The sequence below is a fragment of the Bubalus kerabau genome, chromosome 2, assembly GCF_029407905.1.
Source record: "Bubalus kerabau isolate K-KA32 ecotype Philippines breed swamp buffalo chromosome 2, PCC_UOA_SB_1v2, whole genome shotgun sequence".
In the NCBI taxonomy this organism is placed as follows: Eukaryota; Metazoa; Chordata; class Mammalia; order Artiodactyla; family Bovidae; genus Bubalus; species Bubalus kerabau.
Window position 1 is genome coordinate 117,360,465 of NC_073625.1, and position 13,505 is coordinate 117,373,969.

The 13,505-nt window shown below is 36.8% G+C and overlaps 1 protein-coding gene across 1 annotated transcript in view; it reads right to left on the minus strand.

Moving 5' to 3' along the window:
* The window catches only part of UBXN7 (UBX domain protein 7), a 55,682-nt gene that overhangs the window by 13,893 nt on the left and 28,284 nt on the right, over positions 1-13,505 (minus strand). The window contains exons 4-5 of the mRNA XM_055568555.1: positions 5,855-5,920; positions 3,950-4,062 (exon numbers count right to left, since the gene is read on the minus strand). Of these exons, the coding sequence (XP_055424530.1) occupies positions 3,950-4,062; positions 5,855-5,920 (179 nt within the window). The remainder of the gene's footprint in view (positions 1-3,949; positions 4,063-5,854; positions 5,921-13,505) is intronic.

Consider the following 13,505-nt stretch of genomic DNA (forward strand, 5'->3'; position numbering starts at 1 on the left):
CACCAGGGAAGTCCCTCCTTGTTGGTTTTTAATTTTTCTCTAATTTTTGCCTAATTTGAATAAAAATATAAGCTATGTATAAAGTTTATTTAGAAAAACTTTGTTATGTATTTTGTTACTGAGTCAGTTCTTTACATTTTAATTAAAATATTTTAATTTGCATTTATAGCAAGTACTTTGGAAATTAAAGTACTCTTGGTTCTTCTAAAAGTAGAAGAACCTTACTTCTACTTACTTTACATCAGTAAAGTCCAACTGAGTGGCAATTTTACAAATAAACATGCATTTGTTATGAAAATAAGAAATATTTTATGGAAATTGTTCTGATTCTTTCTGTACAATATACTCTAGATTATACCACTAGATAATTTTTGGAGGGCAGTTGTGTGCCAGATACCCTTCTATGCACCATGGACACAGAGCAGTAAATAAAACAAAATCCCTGTATTCATGTTAATGGGGAAAGAAGAAACTTACATGCTAAGAGGGAAAGGGGAAAACAAGAAATATTTCCTTGCCAAGGTCAGATAACTTACCCTAGTGCCTTGTTCACTCAGCTCCAGCTACACAAATTTCCTTGGCTGTACCAAAAATATGCCTGATCTCTTTCCAACACTAGTATCTTTACACTTAACTGTTTTTCTACTCTTTCCTAAGATCCTTCTATGGTCTACATTCCCTCACTTTGTGCCCAAACAAAAGAGTCCTCTCTCTCTTTCCCTTACTCTATTTTATACTTTCTCCCAGCAACTACTGTAACCTGAAATTTCTATGTGTCAAACATACATAAAACATATGTATATATACTAAATATGTTATATAGATATTGTTTTTGGTTTTTGTTTAGTCTGTTTCTCCCTCTAGATTATAAATTTTTTGATGTCAAAGGACTTAGTATAATTTGTTTACCACTACCTTCCTATGGCAGAAACTGCTTACAGATAACAAATATCCATTTTTTCCTTCACCATAGTAACAGAATCTCCAACTTTCAGCTAAGCATCTTAATTTACTAGTATCCTTTGCAACTAGGTGTAGCCACATTGCTAAGTTCTGATCGATGGAATGTGAGAAGTGATGTGTATGACTTCTAAGTTGTTCCTTTAAATGGAAAAGGTGTACCTTTCTCAGTCACCTCCCTCCTTCATGCTAACTGAAAAGCAAACATAGTGGTTAGCCACCTTGAATCATGCAGACAAGGGCAAGCAAGGCCTAAGGAACAGCAGAACAGGACAGGAAAAGCTGCATTCCTGATAACTTCATAGAGCAGAACCATCCTAAAAGCATGGACCTCTATCTTGTTTAAGCTATTGTTTCTTTCCTGGTCTCTCTCACATGGAGTTAAATCTTTATTCCAATAAATATAATCGCCATCCCCTAGAACAAGGCCTTACAATAGGAGGCCTTGTTAAATACTGAATGAACTTCACAGGCCGGAGCCAGAACCCTTGATTATGGTCTACCTCTAGTTACACTAAGAAACAACAAAGTCTAGTTTCTAAACTTGTAAAACTGTAGCTCAGATCTACATCTAATCCAAACCTATGGGTCCTGCCTAAGCAACCAAAGAAAGTGAAAGTCACTCAGTCGTGTCCAAATCTTTGCAACCTCATTATTCCTTTAATTTTTAACATTCATCTCTCTTAAGTTTCAGCAACTTAATTTTGCATATTGCTTCCCTAATTTTTATAAAACTAATGGATATACCATTAATCATAATGAAATGCCTATTTTTTCTGGGAATGTGTATATCATTTAAAGAGTTGTAAATGATAAAGTTGAGTATTATCAGTGAAAAAATACAGTTGAAAACAACATAGGTCACAAAATACAAAGAATAAAAGGTGATACAACAAATTGAATCAAACTCCAGATGACAATATTGAAAGATTCACATCTTCCCTTAATGAACAAGCAGCAGACTAACTGCTTTTTATGAGGCCAAAGTGTCCAAATTAAGTCAAGTTCAGAGTTACTTCACTAAGCCCCTGAGCAACACAGAAGCTAATGAAAATAGAAAGCACATCAAAACAAACTCAGATCCTTTTTCTTTCTTACATATTATGTTATTCTCCGTCAATGGTTATTAGAAAGGATGGGCAGTTGCCATGTTAAAGATCACGAGTGAAAGATGAAGAAAACTGAGGAGACATCTAACCTGACATTTTTGAGCTGATAAATTGACATCAGACTCCCTGAACTTTATTTACACAACAAAAAGAAACACATCTGGTCAAACCTCCATTATTTGGATTTTGTTACATGCAGCCAAACACTTTCAGGTTTTACAATTCAGAAAATTAAAGAATGCAGAAAGCAGCAGCTTATAATTAAATTTCTTAACCTAAATATTTCACTTAGACCCTTATGGCAGAAAGTGAAGAGGAACTAAAAAGCCTCTTGATCAAAGTGAAAGTGGAGAGTGAAAAAGTTGGCTTAAAGCTCAACATTCAGAAAACAAAGATCAATCATGGCATCCGGTCCCATCACTTCATGGGAAATAGATGGGGAAACAGTGGAAACAGTGTCAGACTTTATTTTTCTGGGCTCCAAAATCACTGCAGATGGTGACTGCGGCCATGAAATTAAAAGACGCTTACTCCTTGGAAGGAAAGTTATGACCAACCTAGACAGCATATTCAAAAGCAGAGACATTACTTTGCCAACAAAGGTTCGTCTAGTCAAGACTATGGTTTTCCTGTGGTCATGTATCGATGTGAGAGTTGGACTGTGAAGAAGGCTGAGCGCCGAAGAATTGATGCTTTTGAACTGTGGTGTTGGAGAAGACTCTTGAGAGTCCCTTGGACTGCAAGGAGATCCAACCAGTCCATTCTGAAGGAGACCAGCCCTGGGATTTCTTTGGAAGGAATGATGCTAAAGCTGAAACTCCAGTACTTTGGCCACCTCATGCGAAGAGTTGACTCATTGGAAAAGACTCTGATGCTGGGAGGGATTGGGGGCAAGAGGAGAAGGGGATGACAGAGGATGAGATGGCTGGATGGCATCACTGACTTGATGGACGTGAGTCTGAGTGAACTCCAGGAGTTGGTGATGGACAGGGAGGCCTGGTGTGCTGCGATTCATGGGGTCACAAAGAGTTGGACACAACTGAGCGACTGATCTGATCTGAAGTGTTATGTTAAAGGGCAAAATGTTTTTAAAAACACAATTATAATTCACTTCCAAATATATAGCTACTAATGTCATTTTTGTAGTTAAGTGTTTACCCTACTTTATCCTAACAGACTTACCTGAAATTTAAGTGATACACAGCTATAGAAATGCTCTTCTGATTCAACAGAGCATTAACATGCCAGTCAACACACAAAATCAAGCTGTTTGAACACCAACAGAAGAATATTTAAAATCCCAACTAAACGTATTCATTTAACAAGTATCATGTTCCTATGAAACACTAGAGACTGGATTGAAAGGATTACCAAAATAAAAAGAAACATGGTTCCCCTGCCCTCATTGAGCTTATAATTTAGCAGACAATCAAATAAACCTGCTCCAGAAGGTTTTCCTTTGGTTTCAGCTAAATTAAAACCAAGAACTGAAGGAGAACATATTTTGCGATTAGAGATGCTCTTTTCAAACACACTTGGATCCTCATAAAAAATGAGTAAAAGGTAACTATAAACAATTCACAAATGGCCAAAACACACACAGAGACTATTCCCAGTAGTAGTCAAAGACATATAAACTTTAAATGATTAAAAAAATAAATAAAAATGGCAGATTCTAAAATGATGCCACACAATAAAGTGATTTTATTAGGTAATATCATATACTGGTGGTAGAAATATAAATCAATGTAACTTTCTAGGTATCTCTTTAAGACACCAATTTCTCTATATGTTGAAAACTTTTTTTTTGCTCTTAGAAAAATGCCACTAAAAACTGCAAAAGGATTCACAGGTTGGGTTTAGAATCTCCAACAACTTACTGTTTCAAAACTGCCTTTATGCATCAAATCAATGGGTGGCCGGAACAGATCTGCAAGGGTAGTTAGTTTCTTATCTATTGCTCCTCCATTTCTTAATTCCTGTTCTTGCCGAACTGCAACACAGGAGGATAAGAAAGTTTCAATTAGCCATAAAAGTCATGAAATCTCCCAATTAAAAAAATGTATCAATTGCAAGAACTAATGAACAATGTGCTTGATCTCAAATGCAAAGATCTAAGGCTGACTCTGAAAAATAATACAAAGTGAGCTGGGGAGAAAGTCTTAAGACTTGGTGCTCTCTATCCAAAGGTAGGGATAAAGGCAAAAATTACCTAAGAGTCACTATTCAAAATATTTCCTTCACATACTCAAAATGAACTTAAGCATACAAGAAAATTTTCATCTCCATTTATCTAATTTTGAAAGTCACCTTAATTTATCTAGCTACATTCCAATTGTTTCAACATTCCCAATCTTGAAAGATTCTGCCAGTGAGAGACAATGACTACCGCTGTCATCTGCTCCTGGAAGCGTACAGGATTCCCTGGATGACTTAAGTCAGTCTGGATTCCACTCTCTCAAGTTACAAGACCTATCTGAGCTTCAATGAACTCATTATAAATCATTACAAAATCAAATATGGTCCAAAAGTTCCTCACATATTCTCTAAACGTATCTGTCCTTTTCTTTAGGGTTCCATTACTAAATCAGTACTGCTGCTGCTGTCACTTCAGTCATGTCCAACTCTGTGTGACCCCATAGACAGCAGCCCACCAGGCTCCTCTGTCCCTGGGATTCTCCAGGCAAGAACACTGGAGTGGGTTGCCATTTCCTTCTCCAGTGCATGTAAGTGAAAAGGGAAAGTGAAGTCGCTCAGTCGTGTCCAACCCTCAGCGACCCCATGGACTGCAGTCTTCTAGGCTTCTCCATCCATGGGATTTTCCAGGCAAGAGTACTGGAGTGGGATGCCATTGCCTTCTCCGAAATCAGTACTAAATCCACTAAAAGTAGATGGTCAAGATTCTCGTTCTAATTTATCCCACAGAAAGACATAAACCTATTTCAAACAGCTGTAGCCAAAATGTTAATAGTGGCTGCGTGGGGTAATATGGCTTTTTCTTGTATTTTTCAATCCCTATAATAATCATTTTCATTGTAGTCATTCCTTTAATTGACATATATCAGGTTCCTGAGGAAAATCAGTTTTTATTTTATTATAGTCAGCATTTAAGTGCTCATTCAGAAATGGATTAAGTTCGTAAATAATCAGATTTCTAATATTATATCCACTTCTCTTATTCTTCTATAAGCAAGTAGGTTAGAATTTAGAATAATTCAGCTCAAGGGGGTGGAGAAGGACATGGTAACCCACTTCAGTACTCTTGCCTGCAAAATCCCATGGACGGAGGGGCCTGGTAGGCTACAGTCCATGGGGTTGCGAAGAGTCGGACATGACTGAGCGACTTCACTCTCATTTTTCACTTGCATGCACTGGAGAAGGAAATGGCAACCCACTCCAGTATTCTTGCCTGGAGAATCCCAGGGGCAGAGGAGCCTGGTGGGCTGCCGTCTGTGGAGTCGCACAGAGTTGGACATGACTGAAGCAACTTAGCAGCAGCAGCAGCAAGGGGGAGTTAATAACAATCACAGACTGAATTCATAATTTACTTTTCAAAATAAGATGAATCCTCAAAGTTATTAGGCCTGATATTAATCATTTTTTTCTTTTTAAGAAAAAAAATTATATAGAACAAACCAGGATCTTGACTTGAAGGGGAGTGTATGGGTGCTTTTCCACCTTGTGGTTTTATCTGCAGGAGACGGGGAGGGAGAAAAAGACAAGAATGGAGGCAGAAGGAAGGAGGAAGAGAAAAGGAGATGATAAACTGATCCATAGATACCTACTAGTTTCAGTTTGAAAATCCCGGAAACCATCAAATATTGAACGTGCAGGCCGTCTTCTTTTAGGAGCTTTAGGAGAAAAAAACAGAATTGACACAAAAGCTTAAACATTAATTTTTTAACAATTCTAAAATGTCTTTATAAGAATTTCTTATTTTAAGACACTAAGATTGATAATAGTGCCCTCTTCCAAAAAATAAAATATTTTTAAAACTTTCAAGTCGTTCATATATAGTTAATGTAACCATCTGCAGACCAACATTTTGTTTTATAAAAAAGAAAATTAAGGTCCAGCCAAGACTTGGCCAAACTTATGTAAAAAGACAGGAAGAAAGATTGTGAGGATGATTCCACATGGAGATGAATCTTACACATGCTCCACATATCAAATTCAGGTTATTTTAAAGGATCTGCCTACCCTTTAGTAAAATACTTGAGTAAATTTTAAACCATAGTATTTAAGAACTACTTCTTAGTAAGTGGCACACATGTAGAATTATAAACACCAAAAAACAATTTTAATTTTAGAGTATAAATTTTTCCTATAATTACAGAGAAATAAACAGAACCAATGTCTTCTGATACTGTTGAATAGGGCCTATTACCCAATCCTTAAATATTGTACAGATAAAGTTTCAAAAGCAATCATCAAAATGTTATCTTACTGTATGTTCTTAAACCTAAAAAATTTACCAGGTCTTAAATGGGAAAAGAATCTGAAAAAGGACAGATACATGTATATTATATATAACTGAATCACTTTGTTGTACACCTAAAACTAACACAGAACTGTAAATCAACTATAATATAAAAATTTTTTAAAATTACCAGATCTTTATATACATTAAATAAGGACATTTAATGATTCCTTCAATATGGATGACAGTCACTAAGTTGGCTTATGGCAAGCCCGGCAAGCATGTAACTAGAATAATACTCTGTAAGAAATGATGATTAGATAGTAAGATCAGATAGAAACTATGAAAGTCCCCCAATCCCAAGTTCAAAGCATCCTTCACAACAGCCTGCATTTTCCATTATATAGGGTAATTCTTTAAGAACTACTGAGTAAAAAGCAAAACAAAAAAATAACAAAAAAATGCAGAACCACATGTTAAAAAATTACTTATTTGTTTAAAGCATTATCTGTCAGTATATCATTTGGAAGATTCCCCTGGAGAAGGGCAAGGCAACCCACTCTAGTATTCTTGCCTGGAGAATCCCATGGACAGAGGAGCCAGGTGGGCTACAGTCCATGGGGTCCCAAAGAGTTGGACACAACTGAAGCAATTTAGCACATATCATTTATGCACATATGCATATCAGTATTTACACTGAGGAATCACAATATTATCTCTAGGAAAAGGAATTTGGTAAAAATGAGAGGCTTCTATATTTTAACTTTGCATTGAATTTCAAATTTAACTTGAATTTTACATATAAATTGTTTTATTTTATTGAATAAATTATACAAATTTATTTTAAATTTTATTAAACTTATAAAATTTAAATATTGCATTATTTCTCTCTCCCTCCCTCTATACAGAAGAAGCAAGAAATATTCTTTCAATCTTGGAACTATTTTTATTTGAGAGTTCCTATCTTAAATATATATGTTTCTAGCAGTAATAATTTCTCAATGATTTCTTAAAACTCATTATCAAGTACTATTTAACCATAACAATTAAGAAAGTTTTAACCAATTGTTAACCATAACAATTAAGAATTATCTTCAGTTAAGACATAGAACAGCTGCTTAAGAAAGCATATTATTATTGGAGAGGTAGTACATAATATATAAAAGGTAGTTTTTTTTTTTTATTTTTAAATTACCAATGGCAGGCCAATCAACATTCTACGTTCTTTATACACATACATATTCACTCCCCCAACCCTGCCTCCAATTTAGCCCTTCTCAATCTCCTGGAGATTCATCGTAGGTCCTTACTGCTAGCTTTCCAACTACCCTCGTATTTCTTGGACTCATGACCTATTCCCATTTGTTTCCCCCTTATTTATCCTAAGTCAAAGCAAGAACTTCTCCTCAGGCCACTACACCTCTAGTGTAGTGTTATATCACCATTTCTATGTGTTAGGAATCCAGGTGTGGCTTAGTTGGGTCCCTCTTTTATGGTCTCTCAAGGGTATAATCTTTAGATATCTTACTATCTATCAGGACCATTATTACTCCTGCCTGCCTCTTCATACATGGTTTCCAGACTCTTCCAAACCATATGCTAAAAGTAAACATCAGTCCTCTTTATTCTTACGCTACTACCCATAAAGTAAGAGTACTGGTCACTGAGGTCAAAGAAACTAAGCTGCAAAGAGCTAAAAGAGATTCACTCGGAGCTTCACAGTCAGAATAGGGGAGAAACAGAGAAAAAAAAAAATATGAGAAGGGGAGCACTGTTTCACATTTTCATAAATCTCTGTTAATAACTGCTGTAAGAGAAGACACCTGAATTTTTAGATCTGCTTCTGCATTCAATCTGCTGCTATTCTTTTAATTCAAGTGTATGAAGAAAAATAAAATTTAAGTTCACACAGGCATGTAATTGTAAAAGGGAAGAGTATTTTAACAGTTTTAAGGTAACTGTCAACATTTTCCTCGGCTACTACACCAAACTCAATCAGAGGTAATTTCTTAAAGGTTGGTAGCCAACATGGAATCTGAAATATTATCAATGAACTTTTCATACTCTGCTACATTTAAATCTACTGGTCTAGGTGGTAGGCAGGCTCTGTGACAGCACCCAATTCTCCCCTATCTCATGACCTGTGCGTGAACATCTTGAGTATGTGCAGGATCAAACAGAATGAGGCAGAGGTGACAGGATGTCACTTCCAATAATCAGGTTACAAAAAGATGGTGGCTTCTATCCTGAGCTGTCCTCTCTGGCTCTCTCATTTGCTCTGTGGTAATGAACTGATGATGTCTCCAGTCAACCATCAGCCACATAAGTGAATTTAGATTCTTCCTCTAGTCATGCTTTGGGATGCCTGTAGCCCTGGCTGACACCTTGATTATACCCCTGAGAGACCATAAAAGAGGGACCCAACTAAGCCACACCTGGATTCCTAACACATAGAAATGGTGATATAACAGACGTTTGTTGTTTCAGGACGTTAAATTTTGAAACAATTTGTTAAACAGCAGCAGATATCTAATATATATTGCATATACAAATACATATTGATCAGAACAGATACTTCACCCATGTACACTTTTGTAACAGTGTACTTTGGTGGCTTGAAAATATTTGTTCACTGAGTTATGCAAAACGTTCCAAATACTGACCACTTCATCATAAAATATTTTAAAAAATAACTATCTGTTAATGTCACCACTAATCTCATCAGAAGATTATTATTATTAGATGTGAAAAGAAGGGAAGTGAAAAGCAAAGGAGAAAAGGAAAGATATACCCATTTGAATGCACAGTTCCAAAGAACAGCAAGGAGAGATAAGCCTTCCTCAGTGATCAATGAAAAGAAACAGAGGAAAACAACAGAATGGGAAAGACTAGAGATCTCTTCAAGAAAATTAGAGATATCAAGAGAACATTTCATGCAAAGATGGGCTCGATAAAGGACAGAAATGGTATGGACTTAAGAGAAGCAGAAGATATTAAGAAGAGGTGGCAAGAATACACAGAACTGTACAAAAAAGATCTTCACGACCCAGATAATCAAGATGTTGTGATCACTCACCTAGAGCCAGATATCCTGGAATGTAAAATCAAGTGGGCCTTAGGAAGCATCACTACGAACAAAGGCAGTGGAGGTGATGGAATTCCAGTTGAGCTATTTCAAATCCTGAAAGATGATGCTGTCAAAGTGTTGCACTCAATATGCCAGCAAATTTGGAAAACTCAGCAGTGGCCACAGGACTGAAAAAGGTCAGTTTTCATTCCAAACCCAAAGAAAGGCAATGCCAAAGAATGCTCAAACTACCACACAATTGCACTCATCTCACACGCTAGTAAAGTAATGCTCAAAATTCTCCAAGCTAGGCTTCAGCAATACGTGAACTGTGAACTTCCAGATGTTCAAGCTGGTTTTAGAAAAGGCAGAGGAACCAGAGATGAAATTGCCAACATCTGCAGGATCATCGAAAAAGCAAGAGAGTTCCAGAAAAACATCTATTTCTACTTTCTTGACTATGCCAAAACCTTTGACTGTGTGGATCACAAGAAACTGTGGAAAATTCTGAAAGAGATGGAAATACCGGATCACCTGACCTGCCTCTTGAGAAACCTGTATGCAGGTCAGAAAGCAACAGATAAACTGGACACGGAACAACAGACTTGTTCCAAATAGGAAAAGGAGTATGTCAAGGCTGTATATTGTCACCATTTTTATTTAACTGATATGCAAAGTACATTATGAGAAACGCTGGGCTGGAGGAAGCACAAGCTGGAATCAAGATTGCCGGGAGAAATATCAATAACCTCAGATATGCAGATGACACCACCCTTATGGCAGAAAGTGAAGAAGAACTAAAGAGCCTCTTGATGAAAGTGACAGAGGAGAGTGAACAAGTTGGCCTAAAGCTCAACATTCAGAAAACGAAGATCATGGCACCCGGTCCCATCACTTCATGGCAAGTGGATGGGCAAACAGTGGAAAACAGTGGCTGACTTTATTTTTGGGGGGCTCCAAAATCACTGCAGATGGTGACTGCAGCCATGAAATTAAAAGACGCTTGCTCCTTGGAAGAAAAGTTATGACCAACCTCGACAGCACATAAAAAGCAGAGACATTACTTTGCCAACAAAGGTCCGTCTAGTCAAGGCTATGGTTTTTCCAGTGGTCTTGAATGGATGTGAGAGTTGGACTATAAAGAAAGCTGAGCGCTGAAGAATTGATGCTTTTGAACTGTGGTGTTGGAGAAGACTCTTGAGAGTCCCTTGGACTGCAAGGAGATCTAACCAGTCCATCCTAAGGGAGATCAGTCCTGGGTGTTCATTGAAAGGACTGATGTTGAAGCTGAAACTCCAATGGTTTTGCCAACTGATGCAAAGAGCTGACTCATTGGAAAAGACCCTGATGCTGGGAAAGACTGAGGAGGAGGAGAAGGGGACGACAGAAGAAAAGATGGTTGGATGGCATCACTGACTCAATGGACATGGGTTTGGGTGGACTCTGGGAGTTGGTGATGGACAGGGAGGCCTGGCGTGCTGCAGTTCATGGGGTCACAAAGAGTCGGACACGACTGAGCGACTGAACTGAACTGAATCTCATTAGAAAGCCTTTAAGTACTAGGAAGCTAACAAGATCACAATCATGGACTTAAACTTTCTAAAATTCTAAGTTCTGCATGAAAGCTGTTTTTTCCTCAAATGACTGGCAACAATTAATGTCAGTTGTTTGCCTTGAAGCAGTTAACAGGCTTTGTTCACATTCAAGAAAATGTCTGCCAAATGCCTAACTCTAAATAACTACAGTTTGTCAGTAATCTTTCAAGAAAAATAGCGTTCCATAAAAAAAGCAGCTAGTTTAGGTTTCAACTCAAACACGAGTACAAGTGTTTTTCTTTAAAGTAACCAGAGCACTTCAGTATACGGAAGTGCTTTATATACACATCCTATTTCATCAAAAAGAATAGTTTAAAAATATGGGTCAAGATCAAATGAAATTAATTTTTACTGCTTTGCCAAGAACATTAATAAGTAAAATTGGCTTAAAAAAAAAAAAAAACAAAAAACAAAAAAAAACCCTGCAAGTGTGTATCAGTGAAGAATTCAACAAGTAGCAGCAGTTTGGTGCTACTGCCCTGATTTAATTAAGATGGCAGTAGTTTGACCAATCATTGCTTCTCAATTATCAGCCCAAATGTCAACACTGTGAAAAAGGCAAATAACTTGTTAGTATTATTATGAAAATGGTTCTGTTCTTACAGACCCACTGAAAGGGTATCAGGGACTCTCAGACCACACTTTGAGAAACACACTTTAAATCGATACTACTCCTAAGAAGAAAACAGTTCTCCAAAAACCTTTTCAAAGTTATCATAAGGTCTACTAACGAAAGTTAAGACTGACTTCCTAATTGTATAAAGTCATTCTTATCCCCCACCCTCATCAAACCTGAGGTAAAAGAAAGTGATGTTTCAAATAGCAACTCTTTTGCTTCAAACAGTAAAACAGCATAGAACCCATTTGCTGTAGTCTTCCCCACACAAAGATCCTGCCTTTATTCCTTGCAATAAAGGAAAGAGAAAGCTTTCAAGGGCATTATTCCTGAGCTCCATTACATTTATATGTAAAAAAAAAAAAGCAGAAAGCACATATTATTCTTCAATATTCAGACCTTATAGTGCTCTTTCTCCCATCTTTATTTCTGAATCTTCCTCTCGTCATTATATCTGATGCTGGAGAGTACATTCTTTATTTCTTTCTACAGTAAACTCCAAAGCTGCCAGGTTAAAGATCAATCTTAAAACTCTCAACTAACTGGATTTTTCAAATCAAAAGACATGGTTTATATAATTTTCTTCATCTTTTTCTTACAACTTATTTCTTCTTTTAGCCTGCCTACCGACTTCTTATAGACCTATTTTTTGGCATCACTATTCTCAATATACACAATACATATTTCTATGACTCTGTCTACCCAACCAAATCATAACTTCTTCCTCTGGGTTTTGGGTTTCTTTTTAAGTTTTTATGGCCACACTACATACCAGGCAAAATTTTAGTTTCTCAACCAGTGATGGAACCTGTGCCTCTAACAGTGGGAAGTGCAGAATCTTAACCACTAGACTGGCAGGGAAGTTCCTTATCTTCTGTTGTTTTAATATACTTCTTAATGCCTAAAATATCTGGCTCACAAAAGGTAAGTGCTTGTTAAAATAAAATTATACGCAATGTTGAGCATCTTTTCATGTGTTTGTTGGCCATCTGTATGTCTTCTTTGGAGAAATGTCTGTTTAGGTTTTTTGCCCACTTTTGATCGTGTTATTTAAGGTACTAAGCTGCATGTATATTTTGGAGACTAATCCTTTGTCAATTATCTTGTTTGCAATTATTTTCTCTCATTCTAAGGGTTGTCTTTTAATCTTATTTGTTTCCTTTGTTGTGCAAAAGCTTTTAAGTTTAATTAAATCCCCTTTGTATATTTCCATTTTGCTTTTGTTTTTATTTCCATTACTCCAGGAGGTGGCTCAAAGAGGATTTTGCTATGATGTATGTCAAAGACTGTACTGCTGATGTTTTCCTCTAAGAGCTTTATAGTAATGCAAGTCAAAACTATAATGAGGTATCACCTCACACTGGTCAGAATGGTCATCATTAAAAAATCTACAATCAATAAATGCTGGAGAAGATATGAAGAAAAGGGCACCCTCATGCACTGCTGGTGGGAATGTAGATTGATACAGCCACTATGGAGAACAGTACAGATTCCTTAAAAAAACTAGGAATAGAACTACCATGTGACCCAGCAATCCCACCACTGAATATACACCCTGAGAAAACCATAATTGAAAGAAACACATGTACCCCAATATTCAGAGTGAAGTAAGTCAGAAAGAGAAAGACAGATATTGTATATTAATGCATGCATATGGAATCTAGATGTTACTGATGAACCTATTTGCAGGGCAGCAATGGAGACACAGACATACAGAACAGACTTGTAGACACAGTAG